Raw genomic sequence first — 13,358 nt, 5'->3', positions numbered from 1 at the left:
ATCCACTTGTCAACATGGCCGAGTGGTTAAGGCGACAGACTTGAATAATCCTCACTATTCTTGCCTATCTGTTGGGTTCGCCCGCGTAGGTTCGAACCCTACTGTTGACGATTAGCTTTTTCTTTTTCTTGTTTCCCTTTGGGGCATATCTTAGTCTTTTGCTTCCTTCCAAGTTATCTTCTCGAGTTATTTGTTATATACGATACATGTTTTTTGCCCTTATAGTCATCGGTACCCTAGATGTTCTGCCTCTGGCGGTTAGTTTCACTGTGCCTTTCCGTCAAATGTAGTGGCCTTACGCGTCTCGAGCTTTGAATAACAAATGGCTCTCCTGGGTTGGAAGCTACTTGCACTTCCTTTTGATCGTACATACAACTACACTCATTATTCCTGGTAGGTCAATCTGTGGTCATGTCCAATCCAAGAAGTAGTACACCATGAAAACCCTCGGTGCGATATACCGTTAATGCCAGCAGCATGAATTTTTCCCCCTGGACGGCAGAATATATCTGACTTCGGACAGGACATGTTCTGTTCCCCCGTGAGATCACACCCTCATCACGTTTCAGCTGCCTCTGGCACCAGGTCACTTCCAGCATAATCATCACCAATGACACCAGACCAGCACAGAAAAGATAAGACACTGACAGCTCAATTCATCAGTCATCATTCATGCCTCACACCATGCTACCTCTGTGACCATGCTACGCTATGGGTATCTTATCTATGCCATCATGCTATCTATGTGCTGCTCCGTCGCCTCTCCCTATCCCCACCATTTCTCCCTTTCTTTCTTCCCTTCCTATTTCTGTTCCATATCCCCCCATTTCCTCACTTAACTTACACCCTTTCTCTCCTAGTATCAAGATTATCACCCCAGGCACCGCACTATCTCCCTTTCCATGCCCCCTTTTTTCCACCTCCCAATACCCCCCCTTCCCCTCCTCATTACCCTCACGCCGCCCAAACCTAAACACCCCCTTAGCGACTCACTGTGTCTGTCCCTGTGTTCCCTGGTCCCGGTCTCCTAGAACCTCTTCTCCCATGTATTCCACCAGACCCCCATATTAGCCGCCACCACCAAATCCAGCATCTTCAGTCCCTCATCATGAATAATCAGCTTTCCCAGCTTCGCTCTCTTGCCTCTACTTCCTCCACCCGCATCTTCCCTACCCAGTGCATTCGGATCAAAAAGCTCCTCATCGTCAAAATACTCGTCCTCCGAGCTGGGTGGCTCCAGACCTAGGAACTTGGAGAAGCGGAAATGGCGCTTCGACCCGGCAGCGTGACCCGGCGGGTAGTTCTCCGCGCCGGTGCCGCCGGCGCCAGGGGAACGGGGTTCGGAGGGTAAGTTGAAGCGGAGTTCGGAAACGGGCTTGGCGCCCGTTATGGCGGAGCTGAAACTGTCGCCGCGGGATTGACCGATGGTGGGCGCGTCGCGGACGGATTGGGCGAGTTTGGCAGGATCGATTTGCGAGAGCTGGTTGATTCCGCCCGTGTGCTCGTCAAGGATGTGTCGACACTTCAAGGAGCGGCCGGTGGAGCCGGTGCGGAATTCACAGCGGCCTAGCCAGGGGGAGAGGAAGACGTAGCCTTTGGGGCGGAGGTTGGGGCCTGGTTGGGTTATGAGTTGGCCACCGCCCATGGAATCCTGGCGGTTGTGGTTGGGCGGGGGAGACTGGGGCTTTTGGTGTTCGTTAGGCGAAAGATCGGCTGAGCCAATGGTTGAGGAACTGCCGTCGCGGTTGTGTCCCGGGCGGTCGCCAGCGGTAGCCGAGGCGGTACTGGCCGAGCGAGAGTGTCGTCTGAAAGCGCCTTTGAGGCCCGAGGTCCAGGATTTGGTGTAGGCCATGACCACCTGGCGATGGAACCCTTCTTCCATTTCCATGTGCGTCACACCCATGATCTGCTTTTGCGGGCTTCCACTTGATCTTCGATCACCCTGATTTCCATTCCCACTTGTACTCCCCGAACTCGCCCCTAAGCCCTGTAACGTCCGGGCAAAGGATTGAGGTGAAGTCGGCCGCAAAGCCTCAATGTTTGCACGGCTGAGCATACCCTTGTACTTTGCATACCCGGATGTCTCCAAATGGATGTCAATCAACTGTGTCGCAATCGGCGGCGGTGGTTCGGGGGTTGACGCATCATGTAGCTCACCGAGATCCGGATGGGCAGACTCGGGAGTAGGTATGTTTGTCTCAAACGAAGAGATCTTGCCCACGTTCCACTGGAGGTTGGTCGAAGGATCTCGCCGGATGAGTGTAAGCGTGAAAGGAATTGTTGCCGCTAGTTTCGAGTTGCTGGAGGCGCGAGCACGTGTGACGGTAGGAGGGGAGAGGACCCCATCGCCGGGTCGGGGAACGTTGGGAGTAGGAGTGTAGAGTGTTTGATCAGAAGGTGAGATGGGTCGGTTGCTCGTTGGGGTCGTCCCAGGGCTGACCGCCGGCTCCTCGGGAATCGTCAAAGCGGTCTGTGGCCGTGGGCCAAAGGGACGACGCATCGCTGTTAGATTTTCGGTCGGGGGAGGGAGCTGAGGCGTTTGTCTGGGAGGCTGTTCGGAAACCAGACTGGGCTGGAACATGGGGTTCGGTTTGTATCCTCCATCGTTCCCAGCAACAGGCTCCTGAGCAGGTACAGCCCGCTCAACCCTCTCCGAACCCAGGCCTTGTGGGCGTCTTACAGAACCTGTGCGTCTGACAGACGGCAACCTGGTCGGTACCGGCCCGGTATTGTTGGGCACATTGTTCTTGTTGTTGTTTTGTGTCACAGGTACGTTTGCAGACGGTTGTCTCGGAGTAGGAAGCTCGACGCGGGCACTAGGCGGTAACGGTTTCCGGGGTATCACACTCCTCGCGCTCTCACCACTAGTTCGAGGCGATGCGGAAGTGGATGTCTCGTTGGGGCGGGTGTTTTCGACTAGTAGTTCGTCCGTGGGCAGGTCAAGGTGTATCAGGTAGAGAGCATTGTTAATGTCTTCTATCGTCACGTTCTTTCGCTGCGGACGGAAGGGGGAGAGGATGACATCTGTGGCGCGGGTTGTTTAGCGAGAGAAGAGGGAGGGTATGGAAATGATGGGAACATACCTCGACTACCGGGGACTCGTGATATGTACAAAATCAAGGATTCCTTGACATCGGCGCTGTGAGGGTACTGTGGGGGGTTGGCGGCGAGGGAGTTGAGTGTCGAGAGCGACCTCGCTTCTACGTGCTGTCTGGCGGCCATGTGCGTGATGATGATGATGATGATGATGATGATGATGATGATGATGATGATGATGATGATGATGATGATGATGATGATGGTGCAATATTATGCGGTTCTCGAGATGCTGTAATGTAATGTCGTGGATATTCCCAGCTCTTGTATCCCAAAGTGATGCAGTATCTTGCTTGCCTGCCAGCAGGACAAGGGTTGGTCGTTGTGATATGACTGTCGTGGGACTGGCCCGGTGTCCCTTCTTTGTGGTTCAACCCAAAAGGCGTGTGTGCTGGGAAGCTAACGAATCGTCAGCCGCGGGGGCTGTGTCTTGGTCGGGTGTCGAAAAGACGGGAACGGTGACGACGGTTGGGCTGGTCAGAAGGACAGTCGAGTCGGGTTCGGGTTTCTGAGTGTGTAAGTAGTAGCAGACTGACTCGAGTCGGTGAGTGTGTTATGGATGTGGAAGTATCGCGAGTCGGAAACAGACTGGACTTTGCTCGGAGTTGCTGGAGTTCAAGAAGTTGTGATGAACTGCCGCCCGTGGAGCAGCCCAGCCCAGCCACTGTTTGAAACAGCGGGCAACAGTGGATATTGTTAGTATGATATGAATGGAGCGGAGGGTCTGGACGGGAACCGGGCTTTGCAGACGGCGGCCTCTCGAGTCTCTTGACCCGGGGTTGCCTCTGGTTCTCAGAATTTCCCCATGGAATGTTCTGTTGTCGACACCCAAAAATGGAAATCTGAGAGTAGGTACAGTTAAAGGTTCGTGTTTCAGATGGTCTTTGGGCGCTTGGCCGTGCATTTCCATCGCTCGTGATTTGACTGTTCTCGTGTTTTGCTTGGCTGGAGCGAGTTCTCCATTGGCCGCGGCGCTTTGATACAGGGGCAACTTACTTCAGTTAAGTACCTACGTACCTCTGATGATTGGCGGGGTGATCGGAGCCAGCCGAGAGGAAATGTGGCAGTGTTAGCAAAGCAACTGCCGTAGCGGCGAAACTTGGTGGAAAAAACGAGGTTTGCACTAACAGACTGCCAGAGGGCACTTTGCATGATCTGGCTGGGCACCATGCCCCTGCATCAGGCCTCAACCTACACAGTATGCCCGGCTGTTTGTCGCTTCAACCCACTTCTACCTTGCAACAACTAACTACTTCAGTTACTCTGGTCAACCTCATCATCACTCGACACCAGGCAACCGACGAAAAATGAACTGAAACGTGTCGCTATTCTGACCGAAACTCTACAACAACCACCTCGGTTTCACCCAGCTCTACTTGCCTGGCTATCAACATGTGATCAAATATCAGACAGAACCACCTTTCTCCCATCGCCCGCTGTGGCAGTCGTGGCCAACCCAACTTCTATCAAAGGAGTGCTCTTCTCGTCGAAGCAGACATTCCAGGTTCCTTCTCCCCCCTCGACAGTTCAAGTTCTTCCTGGCAGCCAACCAAGCAATCAATCAAAAATCTACATATTTTCCTTCCCTTCCGTCTCCTTGCTGTTTGACCAGTGCTCGTCACGATTCGCCGCGACCAAACAAACACCAATGGCCGACATACTGGTTTCTGTGAAGCGACTGCCGAGAGAACGGAATCGGCAGTCTATTCCTGAGTGGTATCATGACTTGTCCTCCCATAATCAAAAACCCGCCGAGCATACAAATCATGTTCCGGCCCTCGTCTTCTGCACAATAATCGCCGCCAAATCATTCACCGTCCCGCTGCTCAACAGCTCCAAGATCTGCAGATTGGCCCGTAACTCCTTGGCAATCCAGTTCCTCAACTCGATGGCCGTCAAGGAATCCAACCCGTAACTCGTAATGTTCCTCGTCGCGTCCAGGTTTGCCACATCAATCGTCAACACATCCGACAGCTTCTGGAGAATGCCCTGGCCCGCAATCGCCATGGCCTCCTCGTCCGTCTTGGCTGCCCGGAAGGCATTGCCCGCAGACGCTGCGGCTTTGGGAACGTGGCCTTCACGCTCAGCGGCCGCCAGAGCCTCGGCTTTGAGTTGAGTGAAGCGCGCGTCCGAGGCATAGTACGGCCACGACCCATCCGCCTGAACGTGTAGCTTGAGCCCGGTGAGGACTTGGGCCGGGCTGACCCCGCGGACCGCGGCAGACAACAAGGCGAGCACTTCTTGCTCCGAGACGGTCTCGTTGCCAAAGTTGCGCATGATGTCGTCCTGCCGCTCAGCGTTCTCGGCGAGGTATCCGGCGTCGGTGACGGCTGTGAGGTCGAGCGAGGTGCCTGGTAGGCCGTTGCGCACACGATATTGCACAAACGAGTCGAGGAACGTATTCGCTGCTGCGTAGGCGCCCTGGCCACGCGAGCCCAGGATACCAGCGGCCGAGGATAGAACAACAAAGTAGTCGAGGTTGGCACCTGTATCTGACAGGACGTTGTGCACATTCCAGGCCCCAGCAAATTTGGGCTGGATGACTTGGGTAAAGTCGGAAAAGGACATGCTTTCGAGGAGAACGTCCTGGGTTCTGTTAGCTGGGTTGACGTACAAGGCAAACAGGGGACGGGTCACAACATACCCTCAACACCATGGCGGCGTGGATGACACCACAAATACTGGGCAACTCTCGAGCGCAGTCTATCACCAACTCGCGCACTTGCCGTTCATCGCTCGCGTCGCACTTCTCCACCCGGATGTGCAGATCAGGGCAAGCAATCTCCTTCTCCAGCTGTTCAGCCATTTCCCTTCCTCCGCCGCTTCTCGACAGCAGGACAATGTGCCGGGCACCATGCTCAGCCATGTACTTGGCCATCGATCGACCGAGGCCGCCGGTGCCACCAATGATGATATGAGTACCATCTCTCCGGAAGATCCCCCTTGACTTGCGGTATGTTGCCTGTTGCTCGTTAGCCACTTGCTCAAACTGACAAGCACCTCCAGCGATGACATACTTTGACCTGATCTTTCTCTCCAGCAGCCACCACAACGGGATACACTGTCATGCCCCCTTTCACCCACTCCAGCGCCGCTGATAGTTCAGACACCTTATAGACATGCGTCTTGGTCGGCGGCTGGAACTCTCCCTTCTCCAGCTTTTGCATGACGGCCACCAAAGTCTCTTGCATCTCCTGCGGCCTGCCCACAGTCAAGCTGACCATGTCGATGCTCACAAACGTCGCGTTAGCGCCCAATTGCGGCCTCGAACTCTGCGTCCCCGATGCCCTGATCTCTACCAACCGGCCAAAGTCAGCTAGGCACTGCCAGGCTTCGCTTTCGCCTCCATTATTTCTGCCCCCCGACACCGTCAAGATCACCTCGAACCCTGTCCCGCCGGTGGCTTCATCCAGCTTTCTTCGGATGTAAATGCTTCGCTCATCCAAGACCTTTTCTCCCGCAAAGCCCAACTTCCGCGCCGCATCGGCTTCAACGTCGTTGGTGACATACACCCACGTATCTGCGCCCAAGGATTTGGCAATTTCCACCGCAGCGACGCTCGTCGGCCCGGACAGCTGAATCATCAATTTGGTGCCTTTGTGTACGCGACCGAGGGTGACGAGGGCTCGCCACGCGCGAGCGACATAAACCGGAATCCCGGCGCCTACTTCGGGCGTGATGTTGCTGTTCAGCGGCACCACGCTGGTTACCTTTGCTCGGGCGTGCGTGCCGAACCGGCCCTCCGCTAGGGCACAGACGCGGGCGCCGATAGCGACCTCATGAACCCCCTTGCCAACACGGGAGATGGTGCCGGAACAGCCCCTCGCGATGTGGTGGTGTTGGGACGCGTCATGCTGGATGTAGTCGACATCATCAAGTGTAATCACGCTTGCCGCTACCAGGATCTCTACCTCGTCGTCTTTCAAGACAGTCTCGGGGCGGTCTTCAAAATGGAGGTGATGCATGTTACCCTTGGACCCATGGCTGGGTGCAAGCTCTAGTTGCCTCAGTCCGTTGAGCTCGGGAGATTCTTGGTGGAAATATTGTGTATATGGGATGGAGGGACCAAGTTCGCGGGAGATTTCAAGGTTGAGCTGCGGATCAGGCTCCAGCCTTGGGACGTACAGCTTGCCCTGCTCCTCGGCGAATTCTAGCTCGGCGGTTTCGGAATCGTTCTCGTCGTGGGCGGCAGAAGAGGAGGAGAGGACAGACCGGCTGAATGCCTGAAGAATCAGGTTGGCTTGCTGTTCAGCAGAAAGTCTCGATTCAGGATCCAAATCCAATGCAGCAGCAACCGCCGAAGCTTCACTCCTCGCCGTCCTCAACAGACCTAGAGCCATGTTGGAGTTTGGGGAAGTCGGGAAGCGGGTTGCGCCGCGGGTTACCCAGAGCAGTCCCGCCGACGTGGTCAAAAGTTTTCTGATCTGGTTCAGTTGCTCTTCTGCAGCAGGGTTCTGGGTCGTGAGGGAGCTGACGAGGGATTGGTCGAGTTCGGAGAGAACCAGGAAGAAGGATTTGGTGAAGTCGGTGATCTTTTGTATGGAAGAGATCCGTGCCTGCTTTCCTGTCCGCTTCTGAATCTGGTTATAGACAGCTTTAATCAGTGGAGATGTGTCGGGATTGGGCATTTCGGTTATGATTGCTATGTTGGAAGTGGACTTGTCTTCTGGTTCTTTTGTATCGGCCATGTTATCATCCGAATTATCGGCGTCGGCCCTGTTTTCAGTCTTGAACTCCTCCCATCTCACCTGGAAGCACAACTCCCTTGGCCCACCACTTTCCTCCTTTTCAGCTTCCAGACTCTCAAACTGCAGCCCAGCGATCGAAATCGCCGCGGTCGTGGAGCCTGGGGAAGTAAAGGCTTCGATCATGAAACTTGCATCACGCCCCTTGCTGCTGTTCTCGACACCAGAGTGAGCGCAAAAGGTTTGACCGGGCTTCTTCTTCCATCGCGACCTGATAGTCAAGTGTCTGATCGCTGCCGGCAAGTACGACGTTCCAGTGGACTTATCTTGCATCCCGGCGCCCAAACTCAACAAAGGAAGCTGCAGCAGCTCATCCAACAGCGCTGGATGAATTCTGTACCCAGTCTCATGGCCCAACGGCATCTCCGTTTTGGTCTCTCTCACCACACAGTTAGCCGCAGCGGTGTTTTCATTCGCTGTCACCTCCGTCAAAGTCTTGAAACTGCTGGGGTATTGAGCACCGACGGAGGAAGCCAGGTGACCGTAGATGGTCTCGCTCGAGTGAAGCTCCAAATTATGCGGGTGTGTGGCCCTCGCGTGCTCAAGCTTCTGTTCGAGCTTCTTCTTGTCAAGGGAAGCGGAGGCAGAGGCGCGGTGCCCGGAGCAGGGAGGTGTGCCGGGGGTTGTTGAACATTGGGCCTGGGCGGCTGGCGCGTCTGCTTCGGTGGTATTATCAACGTATGTGGAGCCACTGTCTGAGGCCGAGGATGAAGCGGGTTTTGGAGATGAAGAACCGGATGCGGAGTCGGACTGTCCATCTACGGAAGAGGCGGAGGTGACAGTGTCCTCGCCGAAGGTTACAGTCTTGGGATGAGACTGCGCCCGCGGCCTTGACAAGCCGAGAGGCTGGCGGACAGGCGAGGTAGAGTCAGCCTTGACAAAACCTGTGCAATGCTCACGCCACCCGCGACTCTCCTCAAACGAGGTGATTCGAAACGAGTCTTGCCGGCCAGTATCGTCGCCAGGCCGGATGGTAAGCAGCACCTCGTACTCCTTCTCCTCATCCTCCAGCCACAACTGCTCCTGCACTCTCAGGTCTTTAACCTCAAACTTGCTTGCATCCCCCTCTAGCCTCATCAAATGCAGCTGCCACGCCGCCTCCACCACCATGGCCACAAACCCCGACACTGGGAAGACCGTCCTCCGTCTTTGACCCTGACCTTGGACAGCATAGTCCTTCAACCAAGGTAAGACCCCTCCACTCAACACATTCCTCCAGGTAGGCTCTATATCTGAACTCCAATCTGCCAGGACGCCCAACAAATCATGTCTCGGGAATGGCTTCAACCGATGCTGCCTTGTAATCCTGCTCTCGGCCCAATACGACTGCCTAGTCCAGGGATAGCTGTACAGCCCCGCTACCAAGTCCGGACGCTCGTACTCCTCCCGGTTGTGGTTGATGTTGAACCAGTTTAGCCCCTGAAAGCCCCGGGTGAAAAGAGCACCGGTCGCTTCGAGGGCGGATTGCGCGGCGGACTTGGCGCGATCGAGGACAGAGAGGTAGGTGAGCTTGGTGGCCACTGCAGCGGTGTTGCCGGCGCCAGGGGGGAAAGTCCCTGTGGACGGCGTGGAGGTAGAAGGGGAATTGCCGAGGGAAGGAGAAGAGAGGGACTTGATGGTTTGCATTATCGGACCTTTCAACGCCGCATGGGGCCCAACTTCAAGCAGGATATCCGGCCGGAAGCCCGAGATGAGGTGTTGCAACGCCGAGGAAAAGCGGACGGGCTGGGTGAGGTTGTTGACCCAGTAAGACGGCCCCAGCTCCGACAGAGAGGACAGGCGGCGGGCGTGCAGGGACGAGTAAAACTCGACGGTTGAAGAGGAGCGCGATTCAGGTGGCTGAATGTGCGACACGGCTTGGAGGTATTTGTCGGCAATCAAGGCCATGTGCGGGGAGTGGTAGGCGACGTCGACGAACAGCTTACGGTTGAAGGTGCCCTTCTTCTGGAACAGCTCGGCGACCCGGTCGATAGCGGATTCGTCGCCCGATATGGTGGTGGAAGAGGGCGAGTTTTCGCAGGCCACTACCGCTTCGGATGCCGAGGTGTTGATTTGCTGGAGAAGAGGTGCGCATTCTTCGGCTCCGGAGCCCACGGCTAGCATGGAGCCTCTGAGTTCGGGGTACGCTTTCTTCAGCTCGACGATCATCTGGCCGCGGTAGTAAGCGGCTTGCATAGCTCCTTCAAATGTCAGCGCGCCAGCTGCGTACGCAGCACCAATCTCGCCGGAGGAGTGGCCCGTGACAGCACCAGGCTTGATGCCGAATGAGTCCAGCAGGTCGACCAAGGCCAACTGCACAGCGGAACAGATGGGCTGGGAGATGTGCGCCTGCCCTACTTTGGTCGTCTCCTTGTCCCGCGTGAGTTCTTCGTAAATGGAGAAATCAGCGCCCACCTTCCGCAAAACTTCATCGGCTCGCTTGATGGCCTTTAGGTAAAGGGGATGGGTCTGCAAGAGCTCACGGCCCATGGCATACCATTGCGCTCCCTGGCCGGTGAAGATGAAAGCCAGACGTGGTTGTTCTGACGAAGCGCGCATGGGAGTGAGGTCGTGTCCGTTTAGCGATCCCGCAAGACCAGAACAAATCGACTCAACGATGGCCACCCTCCACGGGAAATGCGACCTTCGCTGGCAGAGCGTATACGCCAAATTCCGCGGCATGGTAGTCTGATACAGCTCGGCATGCTGCTCCAACCAGATACCCAGTTCCTTGATACTCGTCCTTAGCGCCTGCTCATCGTTGGCGGACAGCACAAAGAGCCTCGGAGTGGTGTACGCGCCGTGTTCGCCCAGCTCGATCCTGCGATGGATTGGTGGCCCAGCCAAGATACACGTCGAATTGCTCCCGGAAAACCCAAAGTTGTTGACGCATGCATACTTCTTGTGTGCCGGCCATGGCTTCTGCTGTTTGGCGACCGTCATGTTCCATTCCTTGAATGGGATCCCTGGGTTTTCCTTGTCAAAATCCGCATTGGGGAGGATGAACCCGTAGTAAAGCGAGAGCACCCCTTTGATCACCGACACCAGACCGCTCGCGCATTCAAGATGGCCGACGTTTGGTTTGCTGCTGCCGATATACAGTGGGTCGTCTGCGGACAAATACCGGCCCACGGCCTTGTATATGGCTGTAGCCTCGATCGGATCGCCCTTCTTCGTGCCGGTACCGTGGGCTTCGAAAAAGCCAACCTCGCGTGGGTCGATCTTGGCGGCAGTGAAGACGTCTCGCAAAAGCTGTTCTTGCTCGTCCGGGGAGGGAGCGACGATACCGACGGTGCGACCATTGTGGGAGACCCCGCTGTGGCTGATGACGGAGAAAATGTGGTCGTTGTCTTTGAATGCTTTTTCGACGGGTTTCAGAATTATTACTGCACAGCCCTCGCCGCGGGCGTAGCCGGACCTGGCCCTATGATCGAAGGCGTACGTCCGTCCTTCGTCAGAAAAGAGACGAAGCATGGACATGGACACCCATACATCCGGTTGAGTTATCAGATGGCTCGCTCCCACCACTGCCGCGTCGCACTCGCCGTTTCTGATGGACTGGACGGCAAGATGCAGAGCGTGCAAAGATGAAGAGCACGCCGTGTCAACGGTGAAGGTTGGGCCGTGCAAGTTAAAGTAGTACGCTAATCGGCCGGACAAGAAGGCTGGTTGGTTGCCGGTGGCATCGAACGAGGGGATCGTGTCGAGATCCCGAATATGCGAAAATCGGTGCTCGCCGTAGTTCCCACCAATGAAGACGCCGGTGCGGGTGCCTGCAATGTGCTCGCGTGGTATGCCGCCGCTCTCCAAGGCTTCATAGGTGCATTCCATTAGGAGACGCTGGGCTGGGTCTGTGTTCAGGTCCTGTTAGCCATTGCTTCCTTTATATGCCCTATCAACCCCCTTAAACTCTTTTCTCCTCCTTTTCTCTCCACTCCTTTTCCCCCGTTCGCTTTTGTCTCACTGTTCACGGGGGACCAACAAACGCAAAACAGAAAAGGTACGAACCCATAGCCTCCGCCTCCCGTCTTGTGACATCAAAGAACGCCGCGTCGAACCCGCTCAGATCCTGCTTGATGAAGTATCCGCCCTGCGAGTTGAACGTCCCCTTGTGGTCCGGATCCGGGTGGTTGTAGGCTTCCTGGTTGAATCGGTCTTTGGGAACTTTGGACCAACCTGACCGCCCGCGGCACATCATGCGGTAGAAATCCCCTGGTGTCTCAACACCCCCAGGAAGGCGGCAGGACATGCCTACAATTGCTACCGGGGCCGGGGTGCCGGAGGGTTGCTGTTTGGGCGGGGGAGCCGGGCCGGCGGTGGCCCCCCTGGCTTCAGGGTCGCGGGATGCCATTTTGATCAGTTCTCGGATGTGTTATGATGAGTCGCTCGGAGTGAATCTAAGAATGCTTCGTGGGCAAAATACCAAGGAGATAATTGGCGAGAAAGAAGTTGTCTTGATATACTCGTCAAGGCGGTGTTGCTGATAGAAGGTGGATGATTTGGATAACCCGTGTGGAAGTAGGGTAGTGACGGACGGGGAGAGATGGATGATGGAAGGAGTGAGAGCGGGAAGGAGGGGGGGGGGGGGGGGGAGGGTGGAAGGGTTGGTCTAAGAATTGGAAGTGAAAGTGAATTGGGAAGATACCGCGTCTCCCAGTGTCGTTTTGGTGTCTACCTGCCGGTTTATGGACCAGTCACCAGCAGGCGCTCTTCCACTTGAAAGGTTGTTAATCACCCCGAGTCCAGATGGAGGTCACTATCGTTGCTGGGTAACAGGTAGTGAGCAGTCCACTTGACAAGATAAAGTCCTCAGCCGCTTCTTGGTCAGTCCACGTCACAGCTGCCAGATGTCGGAAAGAGTGAAACAAGAGAGGGACTGAAAAGAGGTGATGAGAGACGAGGTGAGGTGGAGTGAGGGGAAAGCCTTTAACGACGACCAAAGAGAGCGACAACCATCAACGACGAAGATTGACTGCTGGAAATCTGATGGCGGCTTGATCGAGATGTCGGTCAATTTGGTGGTCCCCTCGTCACTGAGGTATGGGCTAGCTTATGAGAAGAATTGAAGTGAGTATTTAGTCTTATGAGGGTCTGTTCTTACAGTTGACAGTCACGGACACAGCCTCAGCGAGGTTAGAGGACAACATGTGAGAGAGTGACGGGGCATCACGCTTTCGCTCGCTATCACTCCATGGCTGCTTGCAGATATCTGGAGATAACTACGTTGCTGCAGTAAAGAACTCTCCTCTGTGACTGGACACAAACAACCTTACTGTGCAGAGGTAGGTATGGCTGGAGGGCTATGTCGCCTTCTCATGCACAATGCAGTTTCTCCAGCTGACAACCCAACCTGACGCGATCGTCTGTAGCCCAGACTCCGGGACCAGTCGACCCTACACCCAACCTACCGCCCGTAACCCTTACAGGCGCTCGTGGAAAAGCTTGGCGTGATTCGAAGGAAGTCGGAATGATCCCTTCTCAACACAAAGAGGTTTCCCGGAACCTTTCGATTTCTGCTTCAACGACTGCGTCTAGCTC

At 55.5% G+C, this 13,358-nt stretch overlaps 2 protein-coding genes and 1 non-coding gene across 3 annotated transcripts; 1 reads left to right on the top strand and 2 right to left on the bottom strand.

Annotated features, from left to right (window-relative positions):
- Nucleotides 1-8: 8 nt before the first annotated feature.
- NCU15415 lies at nt 9-110 on the top strand. Its single transcript has one exon. It is a non-coding gene; the product is annotated as a tRNA-Ser (tRNA).
- A 534-nt stretch (nt 111-644) lies between these two features.
- Nucleotides 645-3,251, bottom strand: NCU05010 (hypothetical protein). Its single transcript, XM_950844.2, has 2 exons — nt 3,084-3,251; nt 645-3,024 (listed from the first exon to the last, which is right to left on the bottom strand). Exons 1-2 carry the CDS (start codon nt 3,220-3,222, stop codon nt 1,028-1,030), a joined length of 2,136 nt encoding a protein of 711 aa, XP_955937.1. The 5' UTR covers nt 3,223-3,251; the 3' UTR covers nt 645-1,027.
- Nucleotides 3,252-4,860: 1,609 nt separating this feature from the next.
- Nucleotides 4,861-12,171, bottom strand: pks-2 (polyketide synthase-2; the record flags this gene model as incomplete). The annotated part of the gene is made up of 4 exons (XM_950845.1): nt 4,861-5,682; nt 5,741-6,058; nt 6,114-11,671; nt 11,829-12,171. The coding sequence occupies 4 exons, from the start codon at nt 12,169-12,171 to the stop codon at nt 4,861-4,863; spliced, it is 7,041 nt and encodes a 2,346-aa protein (XP_955938.1).
- Nucleotides 12,172-13,358: the final 1,187 nt, after the last annotated feature.

This window comes from Neurospora crassa, linkage group VI (genome assembly GCF_000182925.2).
Source record: "Neurospora crassa OR74A linkage group VI, whole genome shotgun sequence".
Lineage (NCBI taxonomy): Eukaryota > Fungi > Ascomycota > Sordariomycetes > Sordariales > Sordariaceae > Neurospora > Neurospora crassa.
Note: the sequence above shows the minus strand (reverse complement) of the source record. Positions and strands in the feature narration are given on the sequence as shown.

Coding starts and splice junctions, on each gene's coding strand:
- NCU05010 (XM_950844.2), bottom strand. CDS start 3,222: ATGGCCGCCAGACAGCACGTAGAAGCGAGGTCGCTCTCGACACTCAAC. Junction 3,025..3,083: donor ACGAGTCCCCGGTAGTCGAG/GTATGTTCCCAT, acceptor CCCGCGCCACAG/ATGTCATCCTCTCCCCCTTC.